The 22,078-nt window shown below is 37.5% G+C and overlaps 1 protein-coding gene across 1 annotated transcript in view; it reads left to right on the forward strand.

Annotated features, from left to right (window-relative positions):
* Positions 1-22,078, forward strand: part of LRCH1 (leucine rich repeats and calponin homology domain containing 1) — a 199,891-nt gene that overhangs the window by 92,997 nt on the left and 84,816 nt on the right. Inside the window, exon 2 of the mRNA XM_077778806.1 lies at positions 3,132-3,276. Coding sequence (XP_077634932.1) covers positions 3,164-3,276 — 113 coding nt within the window. The 5' untranslated portion in view covers positions 3,132-3,163. The remainder of the gene's footprint in view (positions 1-3,131; positions 3,277-22,078) is intronic.

Genomic DNA, 22,078 nt, shown 5'->3' on the forward strand with positions numbered 1-22,078 from the left:
ATGAAGTGTATATTTTGTAATTTTGATCGGTGTTGCTAACATGTTCATTTACATCATGTCCTCAGCATTGTAATGTGTTTATCAAGCTTTTTGATATTTACTAGTCTACTAGGTGAAAAATATCCCATGTAGCTGTGATTTACACTGCTCTCATTTGAGTCAGGTTGATCATTTTTTCCTATGCTTAAGAGCCATTTATATTTCCTTTTCTGTGAGCCATCTGTTCCTTCCTTCCTTCCTTCCCCCCTTGCCTCCTTCCTTTCTTTTGTTTTTTTTTTCACAGTTTCAGACTTACTATCATTGACTGTAGAAGCTCTTTATATGTATAAAAAATTGGCCTATTGGGTTTATAAATTGTAGGACTTACCACCCTGCCCCCATTCCTTGACTGTCATTTATGTTTTCGGTGGAATTTTTGTTTGTTTTTAAATGCCATAAATTTTGTTTTTATGTGTTGATTCATCAGTCTTCCATTATGGCATTCGTAGGAAGGCTTTCTCCATTCAAAGACCATAAACACAGACTTTCCATGTGTTGTTCTAGTCCTGTTATGGCTTCACTTTTTAAAGTTAATCATTTAATTCAGCTAGGATTTACTGAGATAAAAGGAGTGAAATTGCTCATCCTTTGTTTCAGATGGCTCTCAGACTGTTTTCTGACCCTATCTCTTTTCCCTATTGACTTGAATGCCACCTTTAGTGCACACTTGATTTCCATATGTATCTTTGACCTATTTATAATCTGTTCCCTTGATCTTCTGACCTGCCCATCACACTGCCTTGTGATGTGTCTGTCTGTGTTTAGGGGAGCTGGTGCCTCTCAGCATGCCTTGTGTTTTGAGAGATACCTTGCTATTTTTGCACTGTTATTTTACCATATGAACTTTAAAGTCAACTTGTATAATAACCTCAGCAAATCAAAAAATATATATTGTAGAAGTATATTTTTTTAATTGGGAGTTCATTCCCTTAGACACATAGAGCTTAGAGAGAACTGACACTTTTTTCGATGTTGTCTTACTTAATATCAGAGTATCTTTTCAATTGTAACCTTTCTTTTTTATTGCTTAGTAGCATTTCAGAGTTTTCTTCATATAAACTTTGCATGTTTCTTCAGATTTCCTAGATGTTTTACTCTTATTATAATAAGTTAGGTTTTTTGTGTTGTATCATTTTGTGTGCGTGCATTTTGTGTGCATTTTGTGTGCGTGCATCATTTTGTAGGCTGTTTTTTAGCATATTCATTTTCTACACTGTACCTTTTTAACATTTGAAATAGTTTTTCTGTTGCTGTTTTTGGGTTTTCTGGGAAAACAATCATATTATTTGTAAATAATGATAATTATTATGTTTTTGTTTCCAATTTTTGTTCTTCTTTTCGTTCCTTATCCATGTCATTGGCTAGTATCTCCTGAATAATAGTGGTAGTGATGTCTTGATTTCACTGGTAATATTTCAAGTAGTTCAAGGTTTAGCAATAAATAAAAGAATTCTCTCTCTCTCTCTCTCTCTCTCTCTCTCTCGTGTGTGTGTGTGTGTGTGTGTGTGTGTGTAATTATGTAAGGAAATAGCCAACTGTTCTTTTATTAAGCAATTGCATTAAGAATGAATATAAATATTCTAAAACAATGTTCTGATTTATGGTGATGATGTTCCAGTTGGTAAAGTTGGTAGAGATCACTTGAAATAGGTCAGTTTTATGATATAGAAGATATACTTCACTAAAGTAGTTTTTGAAAAAGAATAAATGCAGTATTTTAATCAGTACCTGTAAAGTGTCTGTAGAGGTGATCATATGCTGTTTTGCTTTTACTTTAGTTATGTGGTGGATGGTTTAAATAATATAAAATCCTTATATTCCTAGAATAAATCCCATATAGTTATAGTATGTTAGTCATTTTTTTGTACTGCTCAGTTCTGCTTGCTAATTTTTAAATTTAGGATTTACATCAGTAGTTGGAAGAGATTCATAAAGAGTTTCTTTTTTGGGTATTTTGTTGGCATTGGTATCAATAATATGCCTTACTGTTCAAATAACTATTTAGAAACTTTCCTTCTTTTCCCTTGTGTGGAATAGTTTCAATATTATCAGAATTGTCCCTTTAAACCTACTTAGAATTCACCTCTGAAGCCATCTGGGCCGGTTTTTGTTTATTTATGTACTTTTTTCTTGGAAGGTTAGTCAGGAGGGTAACCCTTTGACTCCTATTTTATTATAGTATTGACTTGTTTCAGTTTTTTTTTTAATAGAGTATGATTCTTTAAGTATACATGATATATTATTTAATAAACATCTTCAGTTCGTACTGATTGAGTCCTTCCTCACTCAGACTGATTGAGATGATTGATGTTGAGTTCTAGTATTCAAGAGTGGTAGCTCTTTTATTATATTGGTTATTTCTACCATTCCCATATTTATATTTTAAGGACTATTCCACATTTTTATCATTGAGATAGTAGTATGGTAAACCATGCTGTGTGTTTACACTACTCTGTAGACCACCATTAGTGTGGTGTCTTTGGTATACTTGGCCAAGAGAGCTCAGTTTTATTGCTGGTCATGTGGCAGACACAGTCCCTGTCCTTAAGAGAGACACAGTTGATTTATCTTGGTCTTGCACATCGTAGGTATTCAGTGATTCTAGTGAATGAAATAATTGTTTAGTATCTGCTATGTGTATATTTGCAGAGGATATAAAAGACATGTTCCAAGAGACAATATATGTTATGAATACAAAATTGAATTAAATAAATCAAATATTAAATTTTCAGATATATTAAAGGATACAGCTTTCATGCTTACCTAGGGGAGAATGACTTTGAAATAATTTTCAGACATAATGGAAAGTAAATGCTGATTCAGTTACCCTTCTATCTGTCCTGCATTTACAACTTAATATAAAAAGCTAAAACTGTTGCAGCAATGTTTGCTTTTCCACATAAATTGGGCAATATGCCAAGAAAAAGAAATCAACCCTGGATTAACAGATCTACAAAAAATGAAAATGCTGACCTAAATTTAGATTATGTTTATTATAAAACACGTTAAGGAAAAAAAAAGTATTGATAGTTGAAATTGTATTTGATTATGTTGAAGATTTATTGACAAAATATTCTTTCCTTTTTTCTTAGATTTATCTAAAAACAGACTGGTCGAAGTTCCAATGGAATTGTGCCATTTTGTATCACTGGAAATTCTTAATCTGTACCATAATTGCATCAGAGTCATTCCTGAGGCCATCATTAATCTGCAGATGCTGACTTACTTAAACTTAAGGTAGGTTGACTATAAATATTGTAATCAAATTCACAGAAAAAGAACCTCACATAATTATGGTTTCATTTCTATCAGGGTTTTTTCTTTGCAATTCCTGATTGCCTTTTGAAGCAAATCATACAAGGATTTTTTTTTTAATGTTTTTATTTATTTCTGAGAGAGAGAGAGAGGCAGCATGAGCAGGGGAGGGTCAGAGAGAGAGGGAGACACAGAGTCTGAAACAGGCTCCAGGCTCTGAGCTGTCAGCACAGAGCCCGACGCGGGGCTCGAACCCACGAACTGTGAGATCATGACCTGAGCTGAAGTCGGAGCTTAACCGACTAAGCCACCCAGGTGCCCCACAAGGATTTTTTTAAGAACTGCCTCTCATAGTAGATGTGTAGTGCCATTAATACTGTGTTTGGTAGACTTCTCTGATTGTCAATATGATGACTATTTGTGTTTAGTTTTTCTACAGTAATTTATAGCGCAGCATTTATACTTTTTGTCTCTTTGGTGCTTGGTATATTGTCTTCGGGTATTGGTATAGTTTTTGGAGGAGGGGGCTAAAGGAAGTGAAAAATAACTTGGGGGTTTTGACACGCTGGGGCCTTGCTGGTCTTTGGGAGTTTTCGTACCTTTGGATTTGCTACTTAGTACTGTCTGCTCTGTTCCCTTTCGGCCACCTGAGGAAATTCAAGAGCACTGAGCAATTCCAGCAAGATACAAAGTTTGCTGTCTTTGCAACCCCATTCAGTTAGGTAAGGATTTGTTGAGGACAGGTTGGTGGTCTGTGTTGATTCTCTAATTACGCACAGCACAGTATAACATATTAATTCCCCTCAGTAGCCCTGAAGTTAAGAAAAGAAGCTACCTTAAGGCCTCAGTTTTAGGCTTTATACTGTGATTGTCAGCTACTAGGGCCAGATTATGGCTCCTTGTCTCCTAAATCCTTGACTCACATAGGAAGTCAGGAGAGAGACAGGAGCTGTTATATCAAATCTATCTCTGCTATAAAAAGCAAGGTTCCAAAGTTCAAACCTGAGCAAAGCTTCCACTCATGTAGTGGCATTATCTTGGTGTTTAGAGATCAGCACCTGATGAGCAAGGCTTGTGCTCTGTAACAAACACACCAAACTTTAAAAGTGCAAAATTCCCAATGAACCAGATACAGCATTAACTTGTGATAGATAGTAATGTCAATTACTGTTTAGGTTTCATTTAAGTTTTTTTTAGCTGGCCACTGAGAGTTGGGGTCTTCTCTTGCTCTCTTTGCGGTCAAAAGTGGGTGTGTGTTGCATTTGATTGTGTGTGCATATACTCCTTGGGAGTGAAAAAAAATTATGTTTTTCACCAGCCTTTACTACTTTTTGGTAAGTATTAGTATAATCTCTAGACCCCTGTAGCTTACTTTCACTTCTCCAGGTTTCTAGTTCATCTGACCATTTTGAGTTTTCTTGAATAAGACAGTCTAAACTATTTCTATAACAGCAGAATGTTAATTACCTTAAAATTGCCAGGGAGAGCCAACATAGTGGTGTCTATAGAGTTTGGTTCACTGTTTCCCTGAAACATCTGTTCTCTAATTCCAATCTGCAGAGAGAAAATATCCCAAGGGCATATACAGTTGGTGTCTTCACTTTACTTACCTATATCTGTCCCACTGTGACATTTTCATATCCAGTAGCGCTACATGCAACAAGTAAGGAGATTTACCTTTGCATTGTTACACTAAGTCCATATACCATGAAAAGCTTTTGGGTATAGATGACATAACTCTTCTGGGATAATATAAACTATAAAATTCCATAAACTTAAGATCATCTGATCCTAAACTTTACATTTTATTTATTTATTTAAAAACATTTTTAATGTTTACTTATTTTTGAGAGGGAGAGAGAGACAGAGTCAGTGGGGAAGGGGCAGAGAGAGAGAGGGAAACACAGAATCTGAAGCAGGTCCCAGGCTCTGAGCTGTCAGCACAGAGCCTGATGTGGGACTCGAACTCACAAACACCAAGATCATGACCTGAGCTGAAATCAGATGCTTAACCAACTGAGCCACCCAGGCGCCCCTATATTAGGTTTTAAAAGCATTAATATAATTGGTTTTGGTTTGATGGTTTTCATGTTGAGCTCAGTTGAGAGTAGAATAACATTGCTGTCTTCAGATGATAGAACAGATGTATTGAAGTATGGATCTCAGGATACTTTAAGGCAAGAACAGAGTCATCGAGGCTGTGATGCTGAAGAGGTACCATGTAGATATACTGCGAACGTTTCTCATTGCCATGTAGTATTCCATGGTATAGATAAACCACATCTTCTTGATCCANACTGCGAACGGTTTTGTGGTGAGTTCCTAGGTAATAGGAAGAAGAAAGAAATAAAGAGATTGTTGAACACCAAACTCTTTAAATGTTGTTTTCTTATCTGCTTAATTTCTCATTTGCCTCTATCCTTTTTCCCTTTTATATAGATCACTTTTGTTTTGTGCTGTTTTTCTTTGCTTACATCTCTATGCTTTAATACCTATTATATAGTGTTGAATCCTGACTTTTGAAAGGAATTGATAGCTACGTAGAGAAAAATGAGAGAAAGTATGTCTCTTAGTTTTTAGAGGTGTTAGTTATATCAGGATATATGAAAAATGTATGTATATCTTCTAAACTCTTTGAAAGCCAGGTCCTGTGTGTGTGTGTGTGTGTGTGTGTGTGTATACATATATATGTAACTATTGTGCATGTAATATATATCTACTTAATTTTGATATGCCTATATAATTATTTTTGATATCTTCTTTTAAATTTACTTCATGAGTATAAATGTGTGACATAAAGTAATAATATAGGGAAAGCTTTAAAGTGACCAGGAAGATGGTCCCCTTGTTCAATTATAGAGTCTTTAATTCCCAATGTATTGAGTTTAGTTGGAATATGTCTTCTAAGAATTGGACCATTTACAATGGAGTTATTTCTCTGTTTGGTACTGATTTGAAGTACAATGTTATATTTGTCTAAAAGACTTATTTGTAACTTGTAAAATAGTAGATGACTGTCACCTCTGTTTATTTGCAAATATATAATAATGTCCGGAAAATATCAGTGACATCTAATGAAATCATTATCTCTTCTAAGGTGTTGAGTGGTGTCATCTGCACGACAGTGTTGTCTGTGTCCGTTCTCCCTGTGCTCAAGCTCCTACTCCACTCGTAGCCACCCTCAAGCTGCTAGCCAGGACGACAGTGAGAATATTGTGCTTGTGTGTGATCACAATGTTTGTCCTCTCCACGATATCCAGGATTGGGCGCTGTGGCCTTTCCAGTTCTTTTCTACCCATGAAAATTAAGTCCATGATATAAAATAAAATTTCTTTCTTTCTGGGTACGGTGAAGGGGCCTGGTAGACTCCTGTTGACTTTAGCCATTGGAAGAGAGATGGCCAATCTGTGCAATTGAAAAAGAAGCAAGGGACTCAGGAAGCAGCAGACATACTTCCTTGAGAAGAGCTGAATTGTCTACAGTACAGTTGTGTGTGTGTGTGTGTGTGTGTGTGAGAGAGAGAGAGAGATAAATCGGGTATTATGCCCAAGAAAGAAGCTTATATTCTAAACAGAAGTATATCATCAAATCATGACATCACCAATTTAGAGGTATTGGGGAAATCTGTATAAATTTCAGAAAATTAAAGTTTAGAAAAAATTGTAAATTGCTCTAAGGCACACAGTTAGTATGTCAGCTGTAGCGTGTTCTGAAACAGCTTAAGCAAATAGGCATGTTCATCGGGCTTTACAAACCAGGGTCTGAAACTGCTTTCTCTTCCTTAGTGCTTAGGGGTTTTTCCTCTTATTTCTATTAACTGCAAATAAAGAGCTGTTTAGATCAAATAGTACAAAGACACTACTTTTCAAATTTGCACAGATTTCATGGCTCTCTACTTAAACATGGTCTCACTATAGTTTTAATTTTTTCTCTTTTTTAATAAATCACATGTAGAACTCACTGGTTTTATATGTTTCAAAGTAGGGGAGATGCCCTATGAAGCTACTTTGAATTGACAGGAAACATTCGAAATTGATCACACCCTATGGCATATATTGGGCATTTCAGCAGAGGAGACAGCCCTAAATATTTGATGGTGATGGTTGGTGATGAGGATAATGAAGATGATGGTGGTGGTGCTGGAGGTGCTCCCCATTGCCTACACAGCTTCTTGGCTGATGGGATCTCTCAGAGATGTTAGCTTTCAACGTCAAATGGCTGCTTAGTACCAGAAATCCAATTCCTGTCTTAGGCCTGAATGGGTGTAATTAACACATGCAAAATAAAACTCTTCCCTGTGAAATACAGTAAAAAACACTTCAGCATTTTCCCACATGATAGAAATGTCAGATTCATGGAAAATATTAATTTATTGCTGTTTATGTAGCCTGTGTTTGAAGGCTCCGGGCTTTTAATCTCTGCTTCTTGGGGTTCACAACAAAAGGTTATGTTAGTTTAGTGTAGGTGCCTCTCTGTTTCTTCCTGTTATAAAGTGTCTTAATCCCAGAAATGTGGCCAAGAACAATAAAAATGATTAAGCAAGACCTGTTCCTATAGAGGAACAAACACTTTGAACCTGAGCTACACAGGAAAGACTTTCAAAGTTTAAACTCTATTTTAAGGTGCTGAAGAGGTTGTTGTTGATGAGACCCACAGAGAAAATGTACCTCAGGGAAAATAGAACAACCCAGACTAGCAAAATGCTTGGCAACAGAGGGGTGTTACGAATCTAAGAATAGGGACTTGAGCTTAAAAGTTTCTTCTCAGAGAGGTTCAGGAATAGAAGCTGCCAGAAAATGAAAGTTCTTTACAGCATTGATCCTATTGCTTCCAGAACTCTTGGTGAGTGGTGTTACTTTCTGAGGGTGACACACAGATCAGCAGCTGGTTTCTTCATTAGAAGCCCCCATCTTCTACCAGTCCATTTAGGAGTAGTTTCTCAGGCATTGCCTGTGAAGAAAAGGGCAGTCTCTTGAACAAAATGTTATCACACCATAAAAGGAATCTGTTTTGGATGCTTTTTCTGAGGCTTGGCATCCTTTTTGGCTGCTAAACAATGTGCAAAAAGAGCCAATTTCCTGATGGCCATATAACCTGTATCCCTACATTCCTTTGGTTGGGGGGGGCGGTTGGAGGTAGTCTTTCTGAGAAATAATCTTTAATCCTAAGAATGTCTCACTATTTGAAGCATCTTGTGTGCTAGGGTTGCCTTAGCACAGATTTTATATTTCTCTTGTGAACTAAATTAATTTTTTGTTCCTAGGAATTTGAATTTTATCCCTAAGAAATGCATGGTTTCTTTGCACTGACTGTTCTGAAGAAGATCTCAATTATAAGATGGCATTTATTCTTTCTAGAATCTGAGAACGTTGATGGTGTCTTCCTAAACTGAAAAGGGGGAAGAGAGTTATTCAAGACAAGCATGTATCCCAGATCCTTTTATGAAGGTCTTATTTTATCTTCAAAGGGAAAATGAGCTATTTTGGAATTGACCTTTGGTAGCTAGGTTGTGTTTTATCAAACGACAGATCAGCAGAAAGATACCAAAACACAGCAAACCATGTTGGAATATGGAAGCATTATCTTAAAATTTGCAACTATTCTTTTGTAGAACGCTAGAGTTGGAAATAGCCACCAGACTCATCAGTTGCACAACCAACAGTGTATGGGTTAAGCTGTGTCTTTTCTAGTGTGTTCACTGGGCATTTGTTTTCAAGGCAAAACCTAGAGACAGTGGTCCCTAAAATTTTTAATATATTTACAAGTTGCAGGGCCTATAAAATTATGTACATTGGCATTAGTAGCTGTCAGGCTTTATTAAGGGTGAATGAGTTAATAGGATATTTCTTATCAGATTCCGTTCCTTTTAGTATAGTTCATACTTGGCAAGACTTCCAAAGAGAATTTTTCCATTATACATGTCACCTGATAACAGATGTTGTTTTAGATCAGTGTTTGTATTAAACAGGAACAGAGAGACACAAAAGGGACATTATGGCTTTGATGGCTAGAGCACTGTCAAAATGTGTTGATTTTGTTTTCAGTTCTGCTTCTGATCTTAATAAAATTTTTAAGACCTTTGTGCTGCAGATTTTCCCTGCAAAAATGGGGTAAATCCCTACAGCTAATCCATTATATGGATTTTTGTATATAGTAATTCTCAAAGTGTTTTTCTGCAAGTCAAAATGAACAAGCTGCAAATTCCATTTATTTTTCTTACTAGATGGATAAAAACCCTCTGAAACATTGCCATTTCACCAGTCATCAACTTTCTCTGTTCCTTCTAAGAATATTGCAGTTTGCCAAGCCTTAAAACAAGTACTGTCATCAAGAAGGGGAAGGAGAAAAGGATCCTATACACAATGATGAGTGTGTGGATTTTTGGAATAATCTTTATCATGGTAATTGTCGTCCCAGTTGTCCCCATCACCACCATCATCACCTCTTAATCGCCGAGTAGGATTTAGCTGTTAACACCATCATATTTGGGTCTGTCAGCAACCCTTTAGTTTAGGTAGGAAATAGGAAAGTGATTTATCTCCCAGCCACACTGGTTCACAAATAAGATAATAGAAATTAGTGGAATTTTATTTCGATGGACTATTATTTAAATAGTTATTTAAACTATTTATAGTTTGCCTGACATTTTCACCTTTGTTACCTTGTCTAACACTAACTTTGCCCTTTAGGACAGTTTCATAGTCTTAAAAATACTTGCTAGCAAATTGTCCAGGAGACCAACATAAATATTTAAATAAAGGAGAGCTTTTGTAATTTTACACATTTCTATTATACCTGTAGTTGGTTTGCCTTTCTAATTCCTAGTACTGTGTGAATTTGTGTTCCTTGATTCCTTTTTTAGAAGTCTGTCTGTTTTGATTGTGTATTTTTTGTTAGATCAGCTTTTAATTTTAGTGACCAATGTTTTGGGGTTTTTAACTTCTATTTCATTAGTTTCTGATTTTTATCTATCGTATTTCCATCTCCTTATTTTCTTAGATTTTATTTTTTTCTAATTTCTGGAGTTTAGGATATGTAGTTCATTCATCTCGTAAGAACATTTAAGGTTATGAATTTCCCTATATGTATCAGCTTTAGCTGATTCCTAAAAGTTGTGATGTATAGTATTTTTTAAATCACTCTTAAAATCTTGCTAATTTTCAATATTATTTTTTGACCCATTCATTTGCTATAGAATAGATTCTTTCTTTATGTTTTTTTTTTTTTTAATTTATTTATTTCTGAGAAAGAGAGAGACAGCATGAGCAGGGGAAGGTCAGAGAGAGAGGGAGACACAGAATCTGAAACAGGCTCCAAGCTCCGAGCTAGCTGTCAGCACAGAGCCCAACGCAGGGCTCGAACGCATGAACCGTGAGATCATGACCTGAGCTGAAGCCGGCCGCTTAACCGACTGAGCCACCCAGGCGCCCCTAGAATAGATTCTTAAAGTTACCTTCCAAAATTGATTTTTTATGTTTTTGCACTGAGTTTAGAGAATATTTTGTCTGATGTTGATTCTTTACATTGGTTGAGATTTGCTTTGTAGCCTATGTGTAGTTAATTTTGTAACTATTCCACGTGTGCTTAGAAAGTATGTATGTCCTCTACGTGTTATATGTGGGTTCTAGTAAATCCATTAAGTATGGGGCTCATATTGTCTTTACCGTAACACATATTTGGCCTGTTTAATAGGTCTCTGTTACTGAGAGATGTGCTTTAAACAAAATAGGATGATTGTGGATTTGTTGTTTTTTACCCCTGTAATTTCATCAATTCTTAATATATGCATTTTAAGACCAAGTTATAGGCCAAGTATTTTGAGCCCAAATTCAAAAGTGTATGTCTTTCTTGGAAACTGCAAGTTTTATCATTGTGTAGTGATTCAGTTTATCCCTAAAATGCTTTTTTTGACTTATAGTCTCTTGTATATGAAATTAATACTTACATCTTTGCTTTCTTTTGGTGTCTTTTGCTCACATGTATGTTTTCCTCATTTTCAACTTTTCAGCCTTAGTTTAGGTGTGTATTTATGTGGATTTATATTTTTCTTCTTATTTTGTATTTTGTCAAGATTATCTTTGCTTTCTTCCCCCAGCCCTTTCCTAGCTTCTATTGAATACTTCGAGTTTTATTTATTCTAATTTTTTTCTTCCTCTGGTTTAGAAGTTTGTCATTATATCATTATACTTTTAATTGAGAAGCGACTTATAAACTATTAACCTGAATATTTGACTTACAAAAGCCTAAAGTTCTAAAGGTAAAAAAATTCCTCTCCCATCCTCCCCAAATTGATAACATTTGCAGAAAGCTTTAATTGCAAGAACCTCTCTGCAAACACATTGTTATTTTTATTCTATCTTTTAGGGCCCTCTTGCTTTTTACCTTGATTTAAGTCAACTGATGCTTATTTGTACTCACTTATGTTTTTTTGTACCAGATTCTCTGCTTTTTCATCTCACTCCTTTTAGGGTGAATCTCCTTCTTTATTACGTTCATTCTTAAGAAGTTTCTTCAGTGATAATAAGTTTGTGGTAATTACAGTCTTTTTCTGAAATGTCTTTTCACCTCATTGTTGAAAGAAGTTTCAATTCTTAGGGTAAAATTTTAGGCTGTATTAGTGTAACATTTTAAGTTGTAGTTCTTTTCTGTTATATTTCAAAGATGCTATGTTTTCTGGCCTCTGTTTTTCTGTAGAGAAATCCTTTGGTAATCTAAATGACTTAGGCTTGTAGAGAATTTTTTTATGTTTTTCTTTTTGATTTCTACCCCAACTTCTTTTATCTTTGTTGCTCTCTATTTTTTGCTATGTTATGTAAGGCTCTATCTTGATTTACCTAGCTATAAACTTTGTTTTGCTCCCTGTGCCTGAAGATTCATGTATTTCATCATTGTTTTTGTCTTTTTTCATATTGCCCCTTCTTCCATTTTTCTATTATTTCTGCCTACTTTGGGTGCTCCCTATTAGTTAACTTGCCTCTTTCATTCTTTTTCTCATTTCTAAAATTTGGGGTAGTTTTCAAACACAAGAATGTTTAAACATATTGAGAGTGGAAGAACAGTAATACTTTGAAAGCAGGAAAAATTGTAGTATTGTGGGATCCTTAATGGAAAAAACTCTCAGTACCTGGAATGTGTCGTGCAATAACTCTGTATTTTGACTCATTAGTGAGATCTGATGTACTCTCTTACCTTTATAATAGTATACTTTGTTGGTTGACTAAAAACGAACTTTGACTTGATACTGAATTTCTATGAGTTAAGTTATTTTATTATAAAATTAGATGAGAATTGGGGCACCTCTGTGGCTCAGTCGGATAAGCGTCTGACTTCAGCTCAGGTCATGATCTTGCAGTCTGTGAGTTTGAGCCCTGCGTCCCTCTGTCAGGCTCTGTGTTGACAGCTCAGAGCCTGGCACCTGCTTTGGGTCTGTGTCTCTCTCTGTCTCTGCCCCTCCCTGACTCGTGCTCTGTCTCTCTCTCAAAAAATAAAAATAAAATAAAATAAAATAAAATAAAATTAGATGAGAATAAGTCTTGAAGCCTTTGACTCATTAAATTGTAGCATGTGAGAATTTGACTTTTTAATGTTCAGTTCTTTGTTGGATTCTGCCTAGTTACCATCCTCCATACCTTCACCCCTGCTGTCTTAACTTGAGGGTCAGATGGAATTAGGGTTTTTTTTTTACTATAAAAATAAAAGACACACTGTTGGCTAACATACAGTGTAAAGTGTGCTTTTCATTTTTGGGGTAGATTCCTGTGGTTCATTGCTTATATATAACACTCAGTGCACATCCCGACAAGTGCCCCCCTCAATGCCCATCACCCATTTTCTCCTTGCCCTGCCCACTATCAACCCTCAGATTGTTCTCTGTATTTAAGAGTTTCTTACGGTTTGCCTTCCTCCCTCTGTTTGTAACTTTTTCCACTTCCGTTTCCCCATGGCCTTCTTTAAGTTTCTCAAGATCCGTGTATTAGTGAAAACATATCATATGTCTTTCTCTGACTGACTTATTTCACTCAACATAATACCTTCCAGTTCCATCCATGTTGCTGCAAATGGCAGGATTTCATTCTTTCTCACTGCCAAGTGGTATTTTATTGTATATATAAACCACATCTTCTGATCCATTCATAAGTTGATGGACATTTAGGATCTTTCCATAATTTGGCTATTGCTGAAAGTGCTGCTGTAAACATTGGGGTACACGTGCCCCTATGCATCAGCACTCCTGTATCCCTTAGATAAATTCCTAGCAGTTCCTAGCAGTGCTATAGGATAGCACTGGGTCATAGGATAGTTCTATTTTTAATTTTTTGAGGAACCTCCACACTTTTCCAGAGTGGCTGCACCAGTTTGCATTCCCACCAGCAGTGCAAGAGGGTTCCCATTTCTCCACAACCTCGCCAGCATCTGTTGTTTCCTGAGTTGTTCATTTTAGCCACTTGGACTGGTGTGAAGTGGTATCTCAGTATAGTTTTGATTTGTATTTTCCTGAGGATGAGTGATGTTGAGCATCTTTCCATGTGTCTGTTGGCCATCTGGATGTCCTCTTTAGAAAATCCTCTATTCATATCTTCTGCCCATTTCTTTACTGGATTATTTGTATTTTAGGCCTTGAGTTTGGTAATTTCTTTACAGATTTTGGATACTGACCCTTTATCCAATATGTCATTTGCAAATCTGTCACCCCATTGATCGCCAAGGTCGATATGGCTGATCTGGCTGGCTAGGCGGGTGTCCCCATCCTCCCTCACTGCTCCGTGTACGTCCCTTCCAAAGCTGCATACTTGGTCAAAGAGGACGACTTTCCCCGATAGAGGAGGACTGTTCTTTGGTCAAGGGTATAGGATAGCTGCGCTCCCCTGCTAGAGCCTCCAGACAATGATAGGGCTTTTTAAAGGTGACTGTGTTTTAACTGCAGTCTGGAGGCATAAGGGCCAGGCCAGGGCTTCACTTTGGTTTTCTTGCTCTTCTTATTTGCTGGTTAGTAACAATTACAGTAACAGGACCAATAAAAAAAAATTTACAAGAGTTGCTTTTGAGAAAAGAGACACAGTCTTGGTTTTCTCAGCTTCCCAATTCAAATCTAAATGCATTGTTCATTTTCAGAAGTAAAAAAAAATCCTGTAGTAGCTGAAAAATTATAGAATATGATGTTAAAAATATTATCCTACTTCTGAAAGGAATACTTGTGCTGTGAGAGCTCAGAGAGGGGGAGATCTTGGTAAAATAATGCAGCCAAGAATTTCAGCATGTGTAATAATCATAAATAGACTTCTCCATGGAAGATAATTTAAGTCAAGAATAAATACATATTCTGTGGTTCTTTATTTGGAAGCATTCAAGGGATGGAATGTTTAGGCAACAGAGTTTATTCTGTGAGGCATTGTTTTTTCATCTCCTGCCGTTTCTTGGAATGCCTTCATACTCTCTGGACCAGGTGGACTGTCAGGACAGGTGGAATGAGATAATCTCTTTGAACAGTAAGAAAATAGCCAGAAGCTTTGGGTCACTTTCAGAGTTGGATCATGTGGAACTGTGTTATCTATTAATCTAAGCATATCCACCTTAACCTTATGAAATCAGGCAGTGTTTTTCTGATACCCTTTCTAGGGTGGCTGGCAAGCCATAGCAGAGAGGAATGTGAAAATAACATAAGAAAATTGACCCCTTTCACTCAGTGATTAATTCATCTGTTCATGAATAGAGAATAATACATCTGGAGGAAACTTACCCTCCAGACTCCCTATGAGAAAAAAAAAGTTATTTATTTCTAACTTTAGTGATACCATTGGATCAATTAAGGAATAAGTAAAACATTGTTTTCCCAAAGTATATTCTGTGAAAAAGTGTTCTGTCAGATATAGGTATACTTAAAAAAAAACAAAAAAACAAAAACCGAAGTCCATGTGTTGTGCTAATCTGCACTATATGCCTCCAGGCAACACAGAACTCTTCCCCTTGTTCTTATGAGACCTACCTTTTAGCATCTTGCAGAATAGTGCTTTCCAGAACACCAGTTTGTAAACACTAATTTAGAAGAATTTTTATCACCCACTGACTCCTTTAAGAACTGACTTCAGGGCGCCTGGGTGGCTCAGTCGGTTGGGCGTCCAACTTTGGCTCGGGTCATGATCTCGAGGTTTGTGGGTTCGAGCCCCGCATTGGGCTCTGTGCTGACAGCTCAGAGCCTGGAGCCTGCTTCAGATCCTGTGTGTCTCTCTGCCCCTTCATGCTCTGTCTCTCAAAAATAAATAAAATGTTAAAAAAATTTTTTAAAAAAGAATTGACCTCATGCCTAAAAAACGACAAGGTTAAGAAGTATGTCCCTTCATGATGTTATATTCAGAGGCCAAATAATCTGTATGGATTTGATGTATTGAAGGAAAAATGAAATATAAGTAGAAGACAGAAGGGCCCAGGAAACACTAAAGCATAAAGTGTGTTATACAGAGCTACCATCCAAGCGGACTTATTTTTTATTTAGTACTTTAAAAAAACCTTTTATTGTTTATTATTTTTTATTACCTATCAAATAAAAATGTGCAATTTCTTTTGAGAAAAAAATTACTGCAAAGTACAAACAGTATATCAGTCATTCACTGGTGCTCAAACACTTGTTAATTTTTTATGACATTTGTTCATGGTTTTTTTTTTCTTTTCCCCAGCTCCTTTCTTTATATGATTGAACTTTTTTTGGAGGGAGTGAGAGGATTTTTTCTAGATATTCTGATAGCTCTGTATTATATAAAGAAAAAAAGAATGACCTGGACCAGAAGTCTGAAGCAGCTGAGCCTTTAAGTTGTCTGCACTGAAATTTTAATGTTGCAACGCCACATCCCTATGGTTGAAACTAACCACCCGTAAAAGGGTAATTCTTTTAAAAAGGTAAAATCATGACTCTCATACAAATATAACATGCATCAAAGATTACATAATATATAATAGTATATAATATATATAATTCATTAATTAATGAAGAAGCCAGTAAGATGCTATAACCTGTTTAAAGGAGAATTCAGTACGCACAAACACATATATGCATGCACACTAGTGGCCTTACTGAAGTGAATTTATGAATAGTTGTAAGAGGGCAGCAATCGCAGTTTTGCTGCACTCATGACAATTTGCGTATTTAAAATTTTTTTTAATGTTTATTTATTTTTGAGAGACAGAGACAGAGCATGAGTGACGGAGAGGCAGAGAGAGAGGGAGATGCAGAATCTGAAACAGGCTCAGACTAGGGGCTTGAACTCACAGACCGTGAGATCATCAGCTGAGCCAAAGTTGGATGCTTAACCGACTGAGCCACCCAGGCGCCCCAGTTTGTTTGTGTTTCTGTGCATAAAAATTATTTGTATTACTATCGGTTTTCAGTGTTAGAACAAATTACAGAGTTGTAAAGTAACTCAAAGACCATGAAAAGCAGAGATTTCAAAATCATTTACGATGTGTCCTGGTATACCAAATAATTTCATTTAGATCACGGCCTGTAAGAATTGTGCAGCTTTATGAACGATTTGAATGGGACTAGAGGTAGAAGAAAAAAAATCAGCAGTGGTATTCACTGTGGATTGTGAAACTCTTCTTCCATCGCCTGGCTCTCAAAGACGGCGAGAGGCTGACTATGTGCAGGTGGGTGGCGGGGCAGGATTGAAGAGGCAACTTGTGTGCTGTGAGGATAGCACATTTACGTTTGTTTGGCCAGTCAGTTGAATGGGTGATCTTGAGGGAATTTAAGTGAACTGTTAGGAATAGTGGTCCCTCCCCTATTCCTAGGGGAAATCAGTGAGACCCCAGTACCAAGAGGAGAGAACAGCCTGGGATTTTTGGCAGAGGCAACCTTGGATCATTTGACAAGGGTGCCCGAAGTCAGCAGACACGTTTAAAGAGTTATTAGGACGAGCCTTATGGGGAGGATCCATAAAGGAAGTCTCACTTTATTTGCTCAGAGCCACTAACGTTTTATCTCAAATTTTGAGAAACCCATAGGAAATATGTGTCGCTACAGCACTTGAAAAATACATGACCGATCTTCACATGGGACGTAGGTGGTATCAGCTCAGCGAGATAGTGCCTAATCTTGTTAAAGGTTCAGTATCAGGATTCAGATACATTTCGTATTTTCTCAGAGTTTAGAACAGGTTCTTGGGCAGAGCAGGCAGGCAGTAAGTGTACAAAAAAAAAAAACCCATTAGCTTCCTGTCAGCATTTGACACTGTGGCACCGTCCTTCCTTGATATGGTCATAGGCTTTCCTGCTTGCTTTCCTGGGCCTTTCTCTTTCTTCTTTATTCCCCGTCTGGATGTTCTTTCTTTTTTTGCACCTTATCGCTAGAATTCTCCAAAGCTCCATCTTGGTCCTTAACTCTTCTCTCTCAGACCCATGCCTCAGGTGTCTCAAAGATAGTCCCCATCTCCTCGAGTCATCTGGGCATTTGTCTTCATTTTCCCGATTGCCTAAAATTCAGTTCCTCTTAGATTTCTTATTGACTCCTCGAAATTCAGCACCTGCTAAACTAAGCTCACTTTCTTCTTTCCCAAATTAGCCTCCTTGTTCCTGTCCATGCTCCTGTTCTTCTCCAGCCCCCCAGCTTGGAATCTCAGCAATTATCTTTGACCCTGCCCTCCATCCTTCTATACGGACATTAATCATTGAACGACCAGCCTAGCATCTTGTTGCCTACTGCTTGGAATTTGGGGCCCTCCTTCTACTGTTTTCCCGGCTTCCCCTCACTTTTTATTCCAAAGTAAATGAAAATAGGCTGGGTTGTGTTAGAGGAAGATCACACACGTTGATATGAATCCTAACCCACTTGGTTGCAAACCACACAGCACAGAGCAACTCACTAGCTAGGCAACTTGAAGTGCTTTTTTCTCTTTTTTTAAGTTTACTTATTTGTTTTGAGAGAGACAGACATAGCCTGAGCAGGGGAGGGGCAGAGAGAGAGGGAGAGAGAGAATCCCAAGCAGGCTCCATGCTGCCAATGCAGAACCCAGTGTGGAACTCAAACTCATGAACCTTGAGATCATGACCTGAGCCAAAACCAAGAGTCAGATGCTTAACCAAGTGAGCCACCCAGCTGCCTCTGGAGCGAGTGTTTTGAACTGTCTGAACAACATCAATTTTTGCATCTGAAAGGTCAAGGTTTAATGCTTATGTTATAACTCTGTTGTAAATATAAATAAAATACAGTTGTCTAAGTGCCTAGCACAGTGCATTATGCATAATAACTACCCATGAAATGTTTCTGGAATTGTCAAATCAAGTTTTGAGGTATGCTGTCTCAAATGTATTGTAATGTGGGTTAAGAAAAATAGTGCAAAAGATCTAGTAAAATAAGTGGATTCTCTAGAATGATTAGTAAAGTGGATATGCTGCTAATTTGTAACAATGTTAGAGCAGTTAAGTGGAACTGTGTTATGGCTGTCAAGTTACATGATAGGAGCTTTCTGATGACTGATTTCCTTGGAAAGATATGTAGGAAAAAGAGGATGCACATAGATTTATGTTCATGCGTTTCCATCTGTATTCAAAGATTCCTAGAAATAGACAGAGAGACATATGTCTTCAGATGATAAACAAAAATGTTCAGGCATTTTAGATTTTATCATGAATAGTTTGTATTCACACAGGGTCCCTGGGTGGGAGTTGATCTGAGCATCCCATTCTCATTTAAGTTAGTATGGATATCCCTTTGTTTTCGGGGAGAGGGGGGGAAGCATTAAAGTAACATTTGGCTTGCTGGAGTTGCACAGAGAAGGCGGGTGGGGTAGGCACACTTGCCGCGTACCAGGAGGTTAGGGTCCATTCTACCTGGAACATGGCACCAGAAAGTGGGAGAATGATCATTAGTGCCAAAACATCTTTTTAAAATAATTTTGTAATGTTTATTTTATTATTTTGAGAGAGAGAGAGTGAGAGGGATAGAGAGAGAATCCTAAGCAGGCTCCACACTCAGTGCTGAACCTAACACGGGGGCTCTATCTCACCACCATGAGATCATGACCTGAGCCGAAATAAAGGTCGGATGCTTAACCAACTGAGCTATCCAGGCACCCCTCACTATGTCTTTCTTAGCCATTTAGGGGTGGTTTGCCTATATGCCAGCAACAGTGTTTTACACGGTGGTGTTTTTCAGAACATAGGGCTCAGGCTTCTACAGTCTTAATACTTAAAACCTCAAATCTACATTCTCACCTCTGTAGGTGTTTGGCAAATTAATATTCTTTGTAGCATCTGATATTGCATTCTCTTTGAACATGCAGTGTTCCCTTGATTTTGAACAGTTAGCTCCATTTGAGAGTGAAGGAAGGGCATGATAAAATATTAAAGAGGAAATTTAAAGTGATAGTTTTTAGAGCCTTACCCTTTAGAATTAAAGAGCACTGGGGAAAAGGAGAGGAAATAACTGAGAAGAGATGAGTTATTGATAACTACACTTTGAAATCTAATTACAGACATCAAGAGCGGTGGTTGCTGGCCATTGAGAGTATAAAAAAAAAGTGGAGTATTTTAAGCAAGGCTTTATTTATACTCAGGAGGAGACTGATAGGCTGTCACTGTGAGAAATGGTTCAGTCGCAGTGGCCAAATATGGTGCAGGTATGCACAGTGGACGTGCACAGCCAGCGGCTGCGGCAGCAATCTGCCCGAATTCTGAGCCGCTATAGACACACACTTTCTGCTTCTTGCTTTTCTGTGAGGTCTCCTCTCTGAAGCCGACCCTTAGCCTTCTCCAAACACAGCACTCGTGTGTGGAATGTGAGATGGACTGGTGTGGTGTTCAACAGCTGCCTCAAGATTCAGGGATGTGATGATCCTGTGTTTTTGGTCTTGAAACATGTTAAGTTTTTGAGCGGTTGCCATCCTCAAGCAGTAGACAGTATAACTGCTTTCCAAATTTGATTTCAACGTGGGTGCCCAGATTTTGTGCATGCACGTAATCTCAGTTGAATTACTGCTTTAAAAAGTCCACGTAAAATATTACTAGAAGCATATTTACGTAATTTGTATTTGTAAAATTAAAGCCAACCAAAATATCCCAGGCAACTTGAAGCAAGGCTCTGGTTGTTGTGGGTAAAGGTCTCAGGCATATAATGATGGGGGTGCCGCCGGGGGCTGATGAGGTAGAGGAAGTCCTCTGTCATTAGGGGAAAGGAGGGTGAGACATTTTGCTACGGTGGGTGTTTCAGAATGGAGCCAGCAGGAAAAAGGAAATGGTTCTCTATAGATATTGTTCACTGATGTGTGTATAAAGACAATTAACAGTCAAGTGTCATATGCAAACTAGGAAAAAGAACCGTAAAAATGTTACTCTGCCTTGAATGAAAGGCAAACAGGGTATGCAAAAAACAAAAACAAAAAAAAAAAGAAAAACCCACAAGCTGTAAAAACAGAATTAGATGAGGTATCCTGTGAGAAAGGAAACTTGCCTGGTTGGCTAAAGTAAAATATCTGCTGTTTACTGTAGGCCGCACACCAAGCACAAATCAACTATTCAAACGGTAGCAGTAACTCCTGCATACTTATTTGCTCCTTCCCCTGGCTGAGACTCCTGTAGGGTGAGTCTGGAGTGTCCACAGCATGAAACCTGCCCTGCTTTCTCTGTGGCTTTCTAGATGTGTGCTGTGACATTTTCTTAACAGGTTTGTGATGGTTAATGATCTCACATCATTATTGCCGTTACTCTTCAGAAACCAAACAGCAAATGAGGACGGGGTGATTCCTGGATGTGCATGTTTTCCCAAAGGCACAGTAGGAACCTGGCACTGGAGAAAATGGGAGAGAGAAAGTCGTTCATGTGATTGTATGTTCTAGTCTAGGGTTTCCAGACCGTCAATAGTTACTTGGTTTGTGTTAGCCTGAAATTGTATAGCCCAGGTCTGGTTCTTCCTAGCATGACTTGGAGTGGTCATCTTAATGTTTAGTTGGTATATGTTTTCAACGAGTGGGACATGAAACCATAGTAGCGGAAATTTTAGCAGTTAGGAAATAAAATAAATAACTAAAACCGAGATAAGCACACATATCTTCTTTTCAGTCCCCTCCCCAGTGGTTTGCTACATTAGTTGTTGGGTATGGTTTAATCTTTATGTAGAGATTTAATGTTGGGCTGAACACTTTTGTATCCATAGTCTCATGTCTCATGTTAGAAAGGTATTATTATTTATGTATTATGGCCACCAAAACCCAGAGGGGTGAAAACGTTCTGCCTAACCTCTTCCCTAGTTGACTAGGTGAATATGTTATAAAAACCTTCTATAAATTATTTCCTGCTAAGTGAGTTCTATGCTCAATTATTAAGTGAACCCATCCACTAAAAAGAGTACTATTCCAGTAGAATAAAAAATATATATGGCACCCTGATCGTAAAATCACATGTAAGAATATAGTATATCTCATACTTTAGGGAAAGTAACTTTCTAATAAACCAATAATAAATAATATTAAATGCCACCATTAAGTCTGAAGACATGGATGTTAATAAGCGCCATGTCAAAACACATTAAAATAAGACTCTCTAAAAGTAAAGCCATACAGGAGTGACTTGGTTTGCAAATTCTTTAATTCAGGAGTTATGTCAAGTGAGGGATAGTGGTACTTGAAGCCAGGAGAAATTTATCCTGTAAACTAAAGCTATCAGAAGTATTCAGATTATGTTGAGCTGCCTTGTTTCACCTTGACACCAGGAAATAGACCAATAAATCTAGTAGGAAGTCATTCGACAGAGAAAGATGGAAGAGGAAGCATTAGCAGTAAAAGCCGGTGGACCTCCTCCC

Source organism: Crocuta crocuta, unplaced genomic scaffold, assembly GCF_008692635.1.
Source record: "Crocuta crocuta isolate KB4526 unplaced genomic scaffold, BGI_CrCroc_1.0 scaffold586, whole genome shotgun sequence".
NCBI lineage: Eukaryota > Metazoa > Chordata > Mammalia > Carnivora > Hyaenidae > Crocuta > Crocuta crocuta.